The sequence below is a fragment of the Rhynchophorus ferrugineus genome, unplaced genomic scaffold, assembly GCF_030347505.1.
Source record: "Rhynchophorus ferrugineus isolate W39M unplaced genomic scaffold, kcgeb_rfMv2 rfM8, whole genome shotgun sequence".
Taxonomy (NCBI): domain Eukaryota; kingdom Metazoa; phylum Arthropoda; class Insecta; order Coleoptera; family Curculionidae; genus Rhynchophorus; species Rhynchophorus ferrugineus.
The window spans coordinates 9,646,121-9,659,775 of NW_027472587.1; the positions used below are offsets into that span (position 1 = coordinate 9,646,121).

Sequence of the window (13,655 nt, forward strand, 5' to 3'; positions counted from 1 at the left end):
ATCTTTGACTCTAGAAGTTCCACTTTCTTCTATGACAAATCAAGATCACTGATTGGCTCCGATTGGTATCTCTGTTGGCTCTTTTACACTCTCTATTTTCTACTTCCAACTTCTAAATTTAGAATGAGGTAATAACTTATACATTGCTTGCTTGTGGAATGGGGGTTTTCACTTTTAATTGTTTTTATTAGCAATTCAATTGCTTTTTCTACGGAATCAATCTTATATTATTTATCGAATTTTAACGCTCCCATTTCATATTGATAAAGCAAATTCCACTATATTACCTTTAAATAATAAACATTCCAAAACAAGATATTTTTCACCAACTATAACAACAGTACTACAAAAGTCATCGTTACAATTATCCTTTATAAAAATTATTAAGATTAAGCAAGATTATTTGTTTTAGGCGTTTGTTTTGATTTTCATCAGATATATCTATTAGTGATACAGTCTCAATGACAGAATCGCCTAGAAAGATTGAATTTTTATAATAATAAGTAAAATCAGACAGACAAGAACTTAGACAGCGCGGTAGCTTATTGTTACACGACAGATTGCAATGGCACAGAGGAGAAGAACATGTTGCAACAATTTTTTAGGTGAAAAGTTAATAATATTTAAAAATATAAAATATCACTAGTATCTTTAAAGGGTAATTCTTGAATTCAATATATGAAAATGCGGGATAATACTCTATCTCTGGGGCCGAAACATTTGTGGGGCTGTTTTAATTTTTGTACACGTTAAAATGACTGTTGGAAACATGCTTCATGCAAAATTTAACAATATCCTAATTTAAATTGGAGTTTTAAGTTTTAAAGTATATCCAGTTACTTTTTTTAATACGGTATAAAAAGGGCTACATGAATATTTAAGGGATTTTTGCCCAATGAGGGGAACTTCTCCCTCTTGTTAATATACAAAGTTTTCATCAAGATAACAACTGGATGGAATTGTAGATAATAGAATGGTTTTCATTCGATATTTGGCGATCTCCGTGAAAGGAAGAGAGGGAAAAATGGTAGTAAGGGTAACGTGTATTGATGAGGTTATAAAGGGGTAGATTTTAAAAACATTAAAGTCGCAGATATATTTTTTTATTTTCTGTATGTGGAATTTTTGTGGATTAGCAAAATAATTATATCTGTATAGCAAGCATTCACGTTATAGGAATTAATTTTAAATTAAACAAAAGATTATTCAGACAGTTTGCAGGGTCAAGCATGAAAGTCTTCAAGGTTAAGCGTGAGGGTGTTTATTGGCAATTGAAACAAATAATAGTGACAGTGCTGTAGGGTACTCCTACTATTATATATTTTAATTGTTGGGAATTTATCTGTTCTACACCAGTGATGGTCCTAAGTTACAAGATAGTACAATAGCTATTTTTACTCACTATATTACCATAACGGCTCTAGGTAAATACCGCGAGGATACAGCAATTATTTTGCAGAAGCTGGCAAAGATAATTTACAATTGGACAAGTAGTGGAGAATCACTTTGAATAGGATTAAACTGTCCACGTCACTATTATATGTAGGAGAAGTTAACAAGTACCATATTGTTAATACAGCAAAATATTTACTAATTCCATATACGTAAAGAACAACAAAGAAAAACTGGATATTAAATTTAGAATATCTTGGCTTTATAAAATAAAGTACTGCTGTATAAACTAATCCTTACGCCCATATGGGCATATAGTATTTATATATGGTGTTGTGCCAAGAAGAGTAATTTGGACAAAATTTAATGGTTTCAGCAAAAAATATTGAGGTGTGTGCCTTTCATACTTTAGAAATTAAAAAGCTGTTTGTTTGTGTAAGCAAATACTTTTTGACTATACAAAAGACTCAAGAGGACTAACCTTTTGGTATACTGTGTTAGAGCAAAAGCAGAGCACGATCCTAATAAACATGTTTTGAATGCGATTTTGTAAGATAATTATACGTAATTATTTCTAAAATTTATCATGTAGTAATTTAGTTCTACATAACAACACTCGTAATTTATAATAAGGAGATATTATAGATATTATTTAAGAAAAACTATTATAGGAAAATTTCTGTCCATCAAAAACTAGAAGTTAAAACTTATCCGTAATATTCTAGTTGTATGAAGAGGGCATAACACCCTACACATCCTTTAGAATTAACCGGTTAGATGGTCTTTAGTCTACCAAAACTAGTTAAGGGCTAAAAGTACTAAACTAAATTCGGAATTACTAGATACTTCTTCTACGGATTTATGCGTTTGAAACCATCATCATCCAATCATCTTTTGAGAGAAAATGAGGGGCTTCAACAGATCTCAACACACATACTTCAAATGACGCTAGAGAGATAGGAAAATAGATAAAAAATGGCTAATGATCTGATATTACAAATTCTTATTAGATGCTTGGGATTCATATATTTTCTTATATTTGCATTCTTTCATTTTAAAAAGCCACGTATTGAGACAAATTCTTACAATTTCTATTAAGCAACAGAGTATCCATCATTTTCTAAAACTTCTTCCAATCTTTCTGGCAACATGACGATAACGTGTCGAAAGAACGATGATATTTTGATAACGATCCAATCATCCACGTTCACATTTCTTCAGAATTTCGAAACCGTGTGCCAGTCAAGCTAGTTTGCATCAATCTGAACAAGAGGTAAACTGGCAATAAGAGGTTGTGGCCATAAATATTCCGTTCTTGGGCTAATCCATGATTTTTTCGTTTGGAATTGCCAACCACAATACGCAACAGAAAAGTTTTATTTCCTTATGGTGACCACGACGAAGAAATGAATCAAAAAGGAATTTTCACACAATTTGGGCCTCAACGATTTTCTTATTTGAGAATTTGGTTTGGGCATTTGTCCAATAACTCTTGCAATTCATGTCTTTGAACTTGTTTGGTCCTCCAGGGCATTCTTTATCGTTGATATGAAAATAATAACTTTTACATAATTGAAGGCAAAACGGATAACAAACTGTAGGAATGTTCGTCGGGTCGGTCAGTCGGTCGAAATGTATGGCTGCCGCTGCGATTATTTGCCAGAAGACTCACTACTATTTTTGGAAGGAATTTGCACGAGAACCGAAAACACTGGTTGAAGAAATACTGTTTATTTTCAATATTAACTTATACATGTGGTCGACGGGAGAATTGACAGGATATTAGGTTAGGTAGAGGAAGTACGGTAGCGCTGTGTAAGTGGTACTATTACAAGGGGAAGGAGAAAAGAAAAGAGAGCGAGACGTCGTCGTGATGGTCTTTATAGCCTGGAACTGCATGGTACCAATCCACCGGCGTTGCCAACCTTTGTACTTGTTGGTAAATTCGTGGTGGCCTAAAGGGTCGTGGCGGTCGCCACAAAAACGGATAACAAACAAATACAAATTTGACAAAAAACAAATGTCAATGCAATTTTGAGGTTTCTAAGATTAGCTGGTGTATGCACTGAATGACTGTCACTGAATAATACTTAAGTAGATGCATGCCAAAGCCATTGAATGAATAGTTAGGTTAGATTGTTTACAGTTATATTTCACATTTTCACTAATAGATATATTTGATTAAAATACAAACGCAACCTAATTATTTAGTAAATACTTTTATTATATTGTGTTAAATTCGTATGTTTGTTAAAATTATTATTTATATAAAATAATTGTCAAAGACACTTACAGATTACAACAAACAGCAAATAATGGGAAGGTAGTTGTTTTAATTTGAACGACGGTAAGTTTTTATTTGGACCAACAAAAAAAATTAAAAGAAATGAAAAAAATCTTATTCCGACGTATCCTGTTCTTTGTTTAAGCAGTACGTTTTAAACTCGAAAAAAAGGGGGAAATCGAAATTACTTTCCATACTGAAATTAAAAACCTCCTCAAGTTTTAATTTATCCATGAGGGATATTTTCTCCGTTTTCGAAGAGTATATTCCCAGGCTGCGCTCAGTGGATCGAGTTCTCGAGCGTCTCGATAGCTGTATTAACTGACGTCGCGATACCTTCATAATGAAAAAACAACACTTACCTGACGTGTGCCTGATATCCACCGGATATTTGAACGGGGAACGTTTTTATTTGAGGCATCGCCATTTTAACCACCTTCTCTCTTAGTCGAGTGTTGTTCTGTAGCCATAAGAGGAATTTAGGCTTGGGCATGCCCGTTTTATAAAGCTTACTGCTTGGTATGCCCGGTCCCAAGCACTCCAGAACAAAATATTGTGAATTCGGACTGAAAATAACAAATTCATTACTGAAAGTATGTTACAATAGTGATATATTACCTAAAAATGGCGTTGTGGTACAGACATGGAAGATCTTTCTCAAGATTTTTCTGTTTTTGTTTCTTTTTCTTCCTTGGCGGCGGCGTTGTTATCACGGTATCGTCATCTTCATCTTCCCAAGCACCTAATCATAATTATTGGAATTAGTACCTAATAATACTATTGCTCAATAAGTGTTCTTCAATATGTTAGGTTCAATAGGGTGAATAAATTTAGCAAGGTAGGTTTATCATTTTATGTTTCGTTCTTCTATCGTTGAGAAAAATTGGATTCTTATTAGGCAGCAAATAATAATGCCCTGGTTGACAGTTTTAGGTTAGGAAAGTTGCAGAAAATGTGCATGCTGAAGCTAAGGAGTGGTGTGGACAAAATGATACTCAAATTACTACGTTTTGGTTGGATCCATCCACAAGTCAAAAAATATGGCGTAAGTCCGTTAAATTAAAGAATGATGAAGTATAGAAAACGCATCCTACGACAAAATTGATTGAACCGAGCCTAGCGATTTTGTAATCTGATTAGTTTAAATAATATATTAATGATATATATTTTTGCATAATTAAATTTATTTGAATTGATATTTTCTAACCTTTTTTCAGTTTGTAGATATTCTCATCAAAAGAGATGTATGGCGGTGAGGTCGGTGGTGGTACCTTGACGCAAGTGAGACATACGGGAGGAGGTAGCGTTGCTCCAGTTCGTGGGGGTACTGACGTTACTCGGTAGAGATGCAACTCGCCTGGTTTGCCTTCAGGGATTCCTAAAAAATATCTAAAATGGAAGGAACAAATAAGAAGTGACAACATCTAACATAATAATGTGTATGTGATATTAGGTGCTTGTATATATGTTGAACTGCGATATATGTTGGTGAGAAAGAGAAATAGCAGTGTGTACCACTATTAGAGGTTTTTTTAAATGGACCAACGACCATTGTTAGTTACGTTTTGTAAATTTTTATTTAGTGTATAGCGTACATTATTTTTGAAATTTGAAAAGATGGGACAAAGACCTTCTTGGAAAATATAATATTGTCTCAGGGTATGATTGTATGCCCACTATGTTATGATTCAGCCAGATATCATCGTATGAAGCATTTACTTTTGAGAAGTGGAAGAATAATTTTAGTTAAATATCGCCTGGTTCACGTCGATGTATATAACTGGTTGTAAGAAGCATTAACTAAATAAATATGTCAAATATTGTAAGTGACTGAATGCAAGTCAAGTTGATTGAGGTGTTTACAAGATGAAGTGATCTCAGTTCGTGAATCATTGACGTTACTAAATACAATCAAAAAGGCTCTAATGGCAGTTCTATTTAAGAGCAATCGAAGATGTTCTCCTATGAACTATATCAGTAGGAAAACAAGTTTTACACCTAATTGTTAAATTCGATAGTTTTTACATTGGTGATTGGAATAAAAAAAAACTCTCAGAAAATTCAGCAGTTGATAAATCAACCGTTTTTAGACGTTTACATTCAATGAGAAAGATCCAAAAGAAAGAAAAATGGTTACCATAGAAATATCCGTATTGAACTGTTTTAGCATTGCAGTTATTCAGGAAAAAATAACAGTATATGTAATAATTATACATTATTTTGATTGTGAAAAGTGGATCTACTACGAGACTACTAACCCGAAAAATAAAACTGTTTCAGCAGTGTTTACGGACACTAATTGAACAAATTGCACCAAGCATTGTCTTAAAAATGACATGCAATAACGAGTAACAGCCGGAAAGTTATTATTTTGCATGACAATGCTCGGCTACACGTTGCAGGAGATCTGAAGGTTGCAGCTCGAGTGGAAAGTTCTAATACGTCCGTACATAGCGTGTTCTCACCGTACATAGCGCCTTCTGGTTGCCACTTGTTTAGATCGATAGACATGGTTTGGCTGATACACAGTTTCGAAATGCTGAAGAAGTGCGAGAATGAATCGAGGATTTGATCGGTGTCAAATCATATCATATGTCAACATCGTATTTTTCGACACGATATCAGCATATTATGAGAATGGTGAGAAAAGTTGTAGAAAATGTTGGAAAATATTTTATTAATTCGGTCGAACTGGTCGATAGTAAAAAATATCGACTGAAAATAGTAATTATTAATTTGGTCAAATGCGCACTTCGACTGTTTTTCTATTCAGCGATAACAGATGGAGATATATGAATTATTTACTGTACTAATGCTAACAGAGAAAAGGACGGAGATAACGATTAAGTTGGTAAGTGAGAGTGTGAAAAATGAAACAGAATAATGATCCCAAATATATATAACCCTAATTGCCTATTCGGATAGTACCCAATGACATAATATAAAAAAAAGTAACAGGTTTATTTCTATTTCATTCCAATGTGCTTAGTATTTTTGAGATGTACATATTTGTTTTCAAACTTTCTTAGGGAATGAAAATTGATAATTACTGTTATTTGTTAGCTTCAAAATAAGTTTCATTTTGAATTATGTAAAATCATTTTTATATTATATATATTTTACGTTATTGTAAAGAGGAATGGAGTAATGACCACTAAATATTTATATCGTATTTTCTCAATCACTCATCTCACCTCATCAAATATTTAACTATCACAACTTTTTTAAATACAATTATAATTATATTCTATTATTAAGAATATTATTATTCGTTGAAATTTGAATGAAAGAAGTTTTAACATTTAAAAGGATTGAACAAGCATCGAACCTAAAAAAAAGGACTTCAAAAAGTTAATCAAAAAAAGACAAATAGTTGCCAAGACAACATAAATGCAATCAAAGTTGTTTTATTATTTATCAGTCAAAATGTTGGACTTTTTACTTTATTATCTTAATAGATAATCTTAAAAAATAGAGTTCCAATATACTGTCATATTAATGTACAATATATTGTTATTTACAGTCATATTACAAACAAAACATAAAACCATATATATTACATATAAATCTGTGTAAGCATAAATTCGGCACGTTACTTTCAAGGCCGCGGCTAGGACATCAAAGTTAGAACGTTAAAAATCAGTCGAATTAAACTAGTAATGTAGAGATATGTCTTCAGTGGCTATAACATTTTAAGAGGCATGTCCATCCGTCTGTTCTATTAATATTAGATGGACATAATAGCCACAAAGAGCTGAATGTTATTGAATACGGCAGAGTAGAATATGGAGCTTCAGCCGTTAGTGTGTTTTCAAGCTTTTAAAACAATCATATGGGTCAGGTAGGGCACCATGGATGATGTTGCTGGACTGACAAACATAGCGTTTACCAAAGCTGCTAGATTAGAGATAGCCCGAAGTGGTTTCTATTGCATTGGTATCCAGGTATATTTGCAGACCTAGACCTTTTAGATTCTGTCTTAATTGATATACTAATCGAAAATAGATCTAGCCAGTCAACAATCCACTTTGAAAATACACCTGGACCTTCAAGCGCTCTATCTATGTTGTCACCTTTCATCGGACTTAATGAAGCAGTACCAACCACGACCGTTGAACTATCAGCTTCCGTTCCACCTGTATCGTCAGCAACCGTCTAAGAGGCAGTATGAGATGCAAGTGTTGATGTGCTTAAAGTTCTTTTTTAGTTGCCCCACAGAAACGATTAACGGCTAGAAAAAGAAGAACACAAAAAAGCGAGATTTTGACGTCGTCGTGTTGAAAACGAGTTAATGGAGAAGGTCCAAGATCCTGTGGCAATGGTCAAGAAAAAAATCAAAAGCGCAGTTCAAAGTAAGGAAAGTTACATCTGAGCCGTATTCGAAAAATCGGGCAACGGAATACATAATTTGTGGTTGACATTTGATGAAGATTGGATTCAATCTCAAACATGTCAAGATTGGGCGTAAGGCAGATATGAATCCATCAGATTGTGACGTAATAAAATTGGCGTACTAAAATTGTGATGTCTGTGTCGCCAAAAAATGATTTGATCACTAAATAACTGTTCAAGTTACCATTATTTTATAATGAATAAATATAATTCTGATTATTTTTTGTAGTTTTCGTTGTATTTTTCTTAATTAATGCAGTCATATTATCAAAAACAAAATTTTGGTCGGGGTTATCCCCCTTTCCCCAAAAATATAGGTTATACACCTAACAGAGGATGCTTTACTGAATTAAATTTATTACTAAAGCTTTAAATTATCCCATCCTGAAGGACACAAATAAATAAAACGGCCGTATTAACGGTAAATATAAAACGGATCTTATATTTATGTTGATGAAGGCCGGCGTTTCATTGCAATACTCGTAAAACGTAAATACATCGCTCGTAGGCAATATCACTTGATGACTTGTTAGATTCGGCGCGAAAATTGAAATTTACTATTCACCTAGCGCGATATTTAAACGTTAATTTATATTTTATAGATGGGATAATTTCGATGGACGAATAAATCACGGGATTTAGTGTTGAAAAGGACGATGTAAATAATGCCGTTAATGAAAACGTACGGTCGGTTGAGCAGATTGCAATAATATTCGTACGCAAAACGATTTTTGAAATAAATGGAATGCTGTTGTATTGCGAACAAATACAAAATTTAATAAATGTTCACATTTAATATAACATATATCGATTCTACTGGGTTGTCATATTGTTTAAAAGGATTTTTGGTATCGTTTTTTACCTGTAATGAAAAATGAATATATTACTTAAATTCCAATCATGTTTAACAAAACCAGAAGAAACACATTCATAACAGGCAAAGTAAGATATAGTCTATCCAAGGAAGCAGTGAACATATGTCTTCAAGAATACCTCATTTTATAATCAAGCAATATTTTCCTTCTCATTTTAGTCCAGTTAAAAAAATATACAATGCTGTCTGATATGTTCGAACACTTGAAGGAATCACTCTGCAAAAGTCGTTCGGTTGTGAAAAGTATGTCAAAAAATGTACAAAATTTACAGTTTATCTAGGTATTTCCCCTCACTAGTTACGCATTTTGTCCATCTTTCCGTAACTTTTTGATGCCGATATCGAAGAATTCCTTGGGCAACTCGGACAGCCATGTGCGCACGAAATCCTCTACTTCGTCGCCGGTGTTAGATGAATTTGACCTCCGAGGGCTTCTTTAAGTGGTCCAAACATGCAGGGTAATAAATCCGGACTGTAGAGGGTACTAACTCCCACCCTAATTCCGATATTCTATCGAGCGTGTACGAGGGTACGCGTTATCCTGGAGAATAATCGCACTTCGTGCTGGATTGCTCCTCCGTTTCGAGCGATAGACGGGATTCACCTGTGTTTTCAGAAGGCTAGAGTAGTATGCAGAATTAATGGTACGTTGGAAGAGCAGGAAATCGCCGTACAGCACGGCTCTCCGGTCCCAGATCACCGTACACAGAATCTTACCCGCGGCCCTGGTTGTCTTCGCTTTGACTGGCGCCCCTTCCTTCTTCTTCCTCCTCTCTTTAGATGACATCTTGCTTTCGGGAATGTTATAGTGTACCCATATTTCGTAAAAAAGGGGCACTCTCCGCCTCGTATCACGTCAGCAAGCGGCGACATACCGCGTAAATTTTTGCTCGAAGTTCAATAGTTTAGGAACCCATCACGGCGTTATTTTGCGATATTGAAGGTACGCGTGGATAACAGCCTCTACAATACCAATACTAATGCCGAGTTCAGCCGAAATGTTCATCCATTCATTCTACGGTGCTTCAAAATTAGTTTTTCGACGCGGTGAATGTTGTTTGGTGTGATGCTGGTTCGCGGTCGACGATCATGCGGCTCATTCTCGACAGTTTCGCGGCCATCCTTGAATGCTTTGGCCTATTTAAACGCTGCAATTCTACTCAGGCACTCACTGCCGAACTGATTTCGAAACGCAGAAAAAATTCCGTCTTTTTAACGCCCTCGCACATTAAAAAACGAATGACAATACGTTGCGCTACAGCAGTCTGCACTTAACGTTCAATCATGGTTGCCTATAAAAACTACGCCACACTGTTCGTAAAGGACCCAGCTATCACAAACTTAAGCCGCGACCTTCAAAACATACATGCGCGTCATCTACAGTGTTTGTCTCCATCATATTTGAACCACCCTCGTAAGTTATAGTCTAAGAAGCGGTGAACATACATCATCAAGATGTTTAATGTATTGCCTGCCGCAATTTGAAAATTCGTCTTAGAATCAGAGGGATATTTTCCTTCTCATTCTATTCCTGTTAAAAATAGATACAATGCTGTCTGATATGATCGAACGCGTAAACGAATGAGCATGCAAAAGTCATTCGGTTGTCAAATGTATGCAAAATTCTTCAAAATTTTAGTTATCACAACTACAGGTTATAAAACGGCAAATGTTGTTTTAATGCTTTGCCTGTTTTGATAAATCGCTGCTTATTATTACTCTGATTGAAAATGCTGAAGCCAGACAGAATATATTGCGTCCCTAATCAGTTACTTCGGACAAGAATGAGATAATGGGTGTCCCTCTTGCCAGTAAAATTCGTTAGAGAGGTAAATAAAATTTGTACTGTTAAATATTAAGTTGCAACGGTTTTATTAAAACTATTGTTTAATATGTTGCAGTTACACTGAATATTAGTATGGTTATGGTTATTGAAATACCTCAAAAAATGAAAAATGTAAATCTGGATTCACTGACAAAAAACGATCCTTATACGAAGCAGGTGACGAATCAAGATCAGCTTTATGCTAGTGACTAAGATGTCTCTATCAGAGATCAAATATATGAAATGTATAAAAGCAGTGCGTATTAATTATTAGTTATTCAATATTAACATAATCTAATACAATGATTTCATAGGAAACTGTGTGGAAAGTATCCATAGATAACTCAGAGTTACGAGATATGGCCTTTGAGGTATGTAGAACATCCCTTCGTATACTGTTAGGTAATATTGGATTTAAATGGTGTAAAGATAACTTACGAAGAGTTCTAATGGAACTTTCAGATATTGCTTTTAAAATAATATAACTTTTAAAAGCATATAACAAAATAAAGGACGACTTATTATTTCAATTTGTGTATTTAGATGAGATATTTCAAAATAGTACATTGAGTCACTCAAGGTCATGGCAAGATGATAATAAAAATAGTTTTAAAACAACAAAGTTACAAACAACATGCTCTGTGTAAAGTGGGTGCCGCCCGAGCTCACTTTTGTCCAAAAACAACGACGAGTTGATGTTTCGAGCAGAAGATGTTTGAAGATGATCAAGCATAATAAACCCGAGCTTTTGAACCGATATGTCACAATAGATGAAAAATGGCTCCATTCCGAAGTCCAATCGACAGTCATCCGAGTAGATTGCATACGATGAACCCGCTCCAAAACGTGGGAAAACGCAACAGTCGGCTGGCCAGGTTATGGCGTCTGTATTTTGGGATGCGCATGGAATAATTTTCATTGACTACCGTGAAAAAGGAAGTACCATCAACAGCGACTATTACATTGGCGTTATTGGACCATTTGAAGGGCGAAATCGCCGAAAAAACGGCCGCATTTGAAGAAAAATAAAGTGCTGTTTTATCAAGACCGTATCACAAGTCAGTGAAAGCAATAGCAAAAATCCATCCAACCACCCTATTCTCCAGATCTGGCACCCAGCGACTATTTTCTGTTCTCAGATCTCAAAAGAAAGCTCGATGGGAAGAAATTTTCGTCGAATGAAGAGGTGATCTCCGAAACTGAGGCCTATTTAAAAGCAAAGCACAAATCGTACTACAAAAATTTGGAGCGTTGCTATAATCAGTGTATCACCCTTCAAGTGAAAATTTTGAAAAAAAAAATTGCCAAAAAATGTGTTATACTATGGTAGGCTGGGCACTTTTCAATTGACCTGTTAGATAGATTAGATAACGTTTTTGTTTATTTTTATTTAGTTATTACAACGATAATTATGTACATATTTTGTCTTAAAACGCTTTATTTTCTATTAAAAATCAGAATTTGATTATTTTTACTTTTTAGTGAGTCCCTTATTTATTTTTGAAGTCGGTTCGATTTTTTAAAAAATATTTTATATATTCAATTTATATTGTAGATAAATTGTTTATAACAAGAACAGGCATCTTCTAACACGACCTTTAATGATGGGTGGCTATAAAAACATTCATTTAAAAGCACACGGTTTATATTCTCGTATAAAGTTTCATGCTAACATAATACAAATGACGTACTTACATTACGTCGTTTGAGTGATCCCACGTTAATATCCGCTGGACCTCAAATTTCCCATGAGTGAGCGGTATCGTCCTTTTCTTCGGTATATTGACGGACACGGCGTGTCGAAATGTTCCTGCAGGTCCATCTCGAACTGGCGCAACCGTAATATAATTCGAGCTGTCCGTCCCAAAGACAGGACTGTCTCCCATGTCTACCCAACCTTGCCCATCCGTCGTTATTCTCTGAGTCTAGAACAATTTTATGTATAAGAAGAGTGGACGATGTTAACTTCAAGTGATTTAAAATACATGATAATGGTAATATACGTTATTTTCCATTTTGACGTAGTACAAAGAACATATTTTCAGCTTGTTTTGTTTAGTAAAGACTTTTTAAATCAATTTACGATCTACATCTTATGTATTTTTTAATACTGAAACCGTATTTGATATCAGTTTATTATCTCTCAAAATTATCTTATAATCATCATAGATTATATTTAAAAAATTAAAAAATTTGTATATATAATTTAAAAAAATTTAGTATTTTTATCATAAGTTGTACTTTCTAAAATAGTAAAAATTACTTAAATTAATATAAGGTGACTATATTTTTGTATCTTCTTTATTTTTTATTTGTTGTGCTTCTTTCTTTTGCTAATATTTTTGAGTCTTCTTTTTATCAACTAGGGTTTATTTGGCCCTACTTTTTAACGTGGACTGCGAACCACGGTTTATTTGGCCCTACTTTTTAACGTGGACTGCGAACCACGGTCCTCGGCATTAAGCCTATCAAGTGGTGAGTGACCAACTTGGAGATCGTCCCAGAAGACATCCGGTCTTACCCAGCCTGATTACTGGTGCGACTGGGATGATTTTCTTTGTCGGATTTTGCACTCTTGCCTAAGAGTAATCATAAATGTTAAACAATCATGAGCACAAATTTACGACCATGCCTCAGCAGGATTAAAACCTGCGACTATCATAATAGCAGAAGGATCGTCCTGTGGTCTTTACCACTGCTCCATCCAAGCCGGCTTATTTTTTCTTGTTTTTGTTCTTTGTCAAGTGTGTCTACTTCTCAACCAATACGCTGTTGGAGTTGCCGCAGGAGTAAGAATATGATTCACTAAATCTCGCCGCAGCTGGCGATCAGCCGTAGATGCTGTTCTGGCTTCTACAATCTTTTAACGATATTAGTCTAGTATTTTT

General features: G+C 34.6%; 1 protein-coding gene across 4 annotated transcripts in view; it reads right to left on the bottom strand.

Moving 5' to 3' along the window:
- Window positions 1-13,655, bottom strand: part of Dpp10 (Dipeptidyl peptidase 10) — a 226,586-nt gene that overhangs the window by 20,763 nt on the left and 192,168 nt on the right. For all 4 annotated transcript variants that reach the window (XM_076411348.1, XM_076411349.1, XM_076411351.1 and 1 more), the window contains 4 exons: window positions 12,463-12,692; window positions 4,884-5,065; window positions 4,295-4,418; window positions 4,039-4,242 (listed from right to left, as the gene is read on the bottom strand). In XM_076411348.1, coding sequence (XP_076267463.1) covers window positions 4,039-4,242; window positions 4,295-4,418; window positions 4,884-5,065; window positions 12,463-12,692 — 740 coding nt within the window. The remainder of the gene's footprint in view (window positions 1-4,038; window positions 4,243-4,294; window positions 4,419-4,883; window positions 5,066-12,462; window positions 12,693-13,655) is intronic.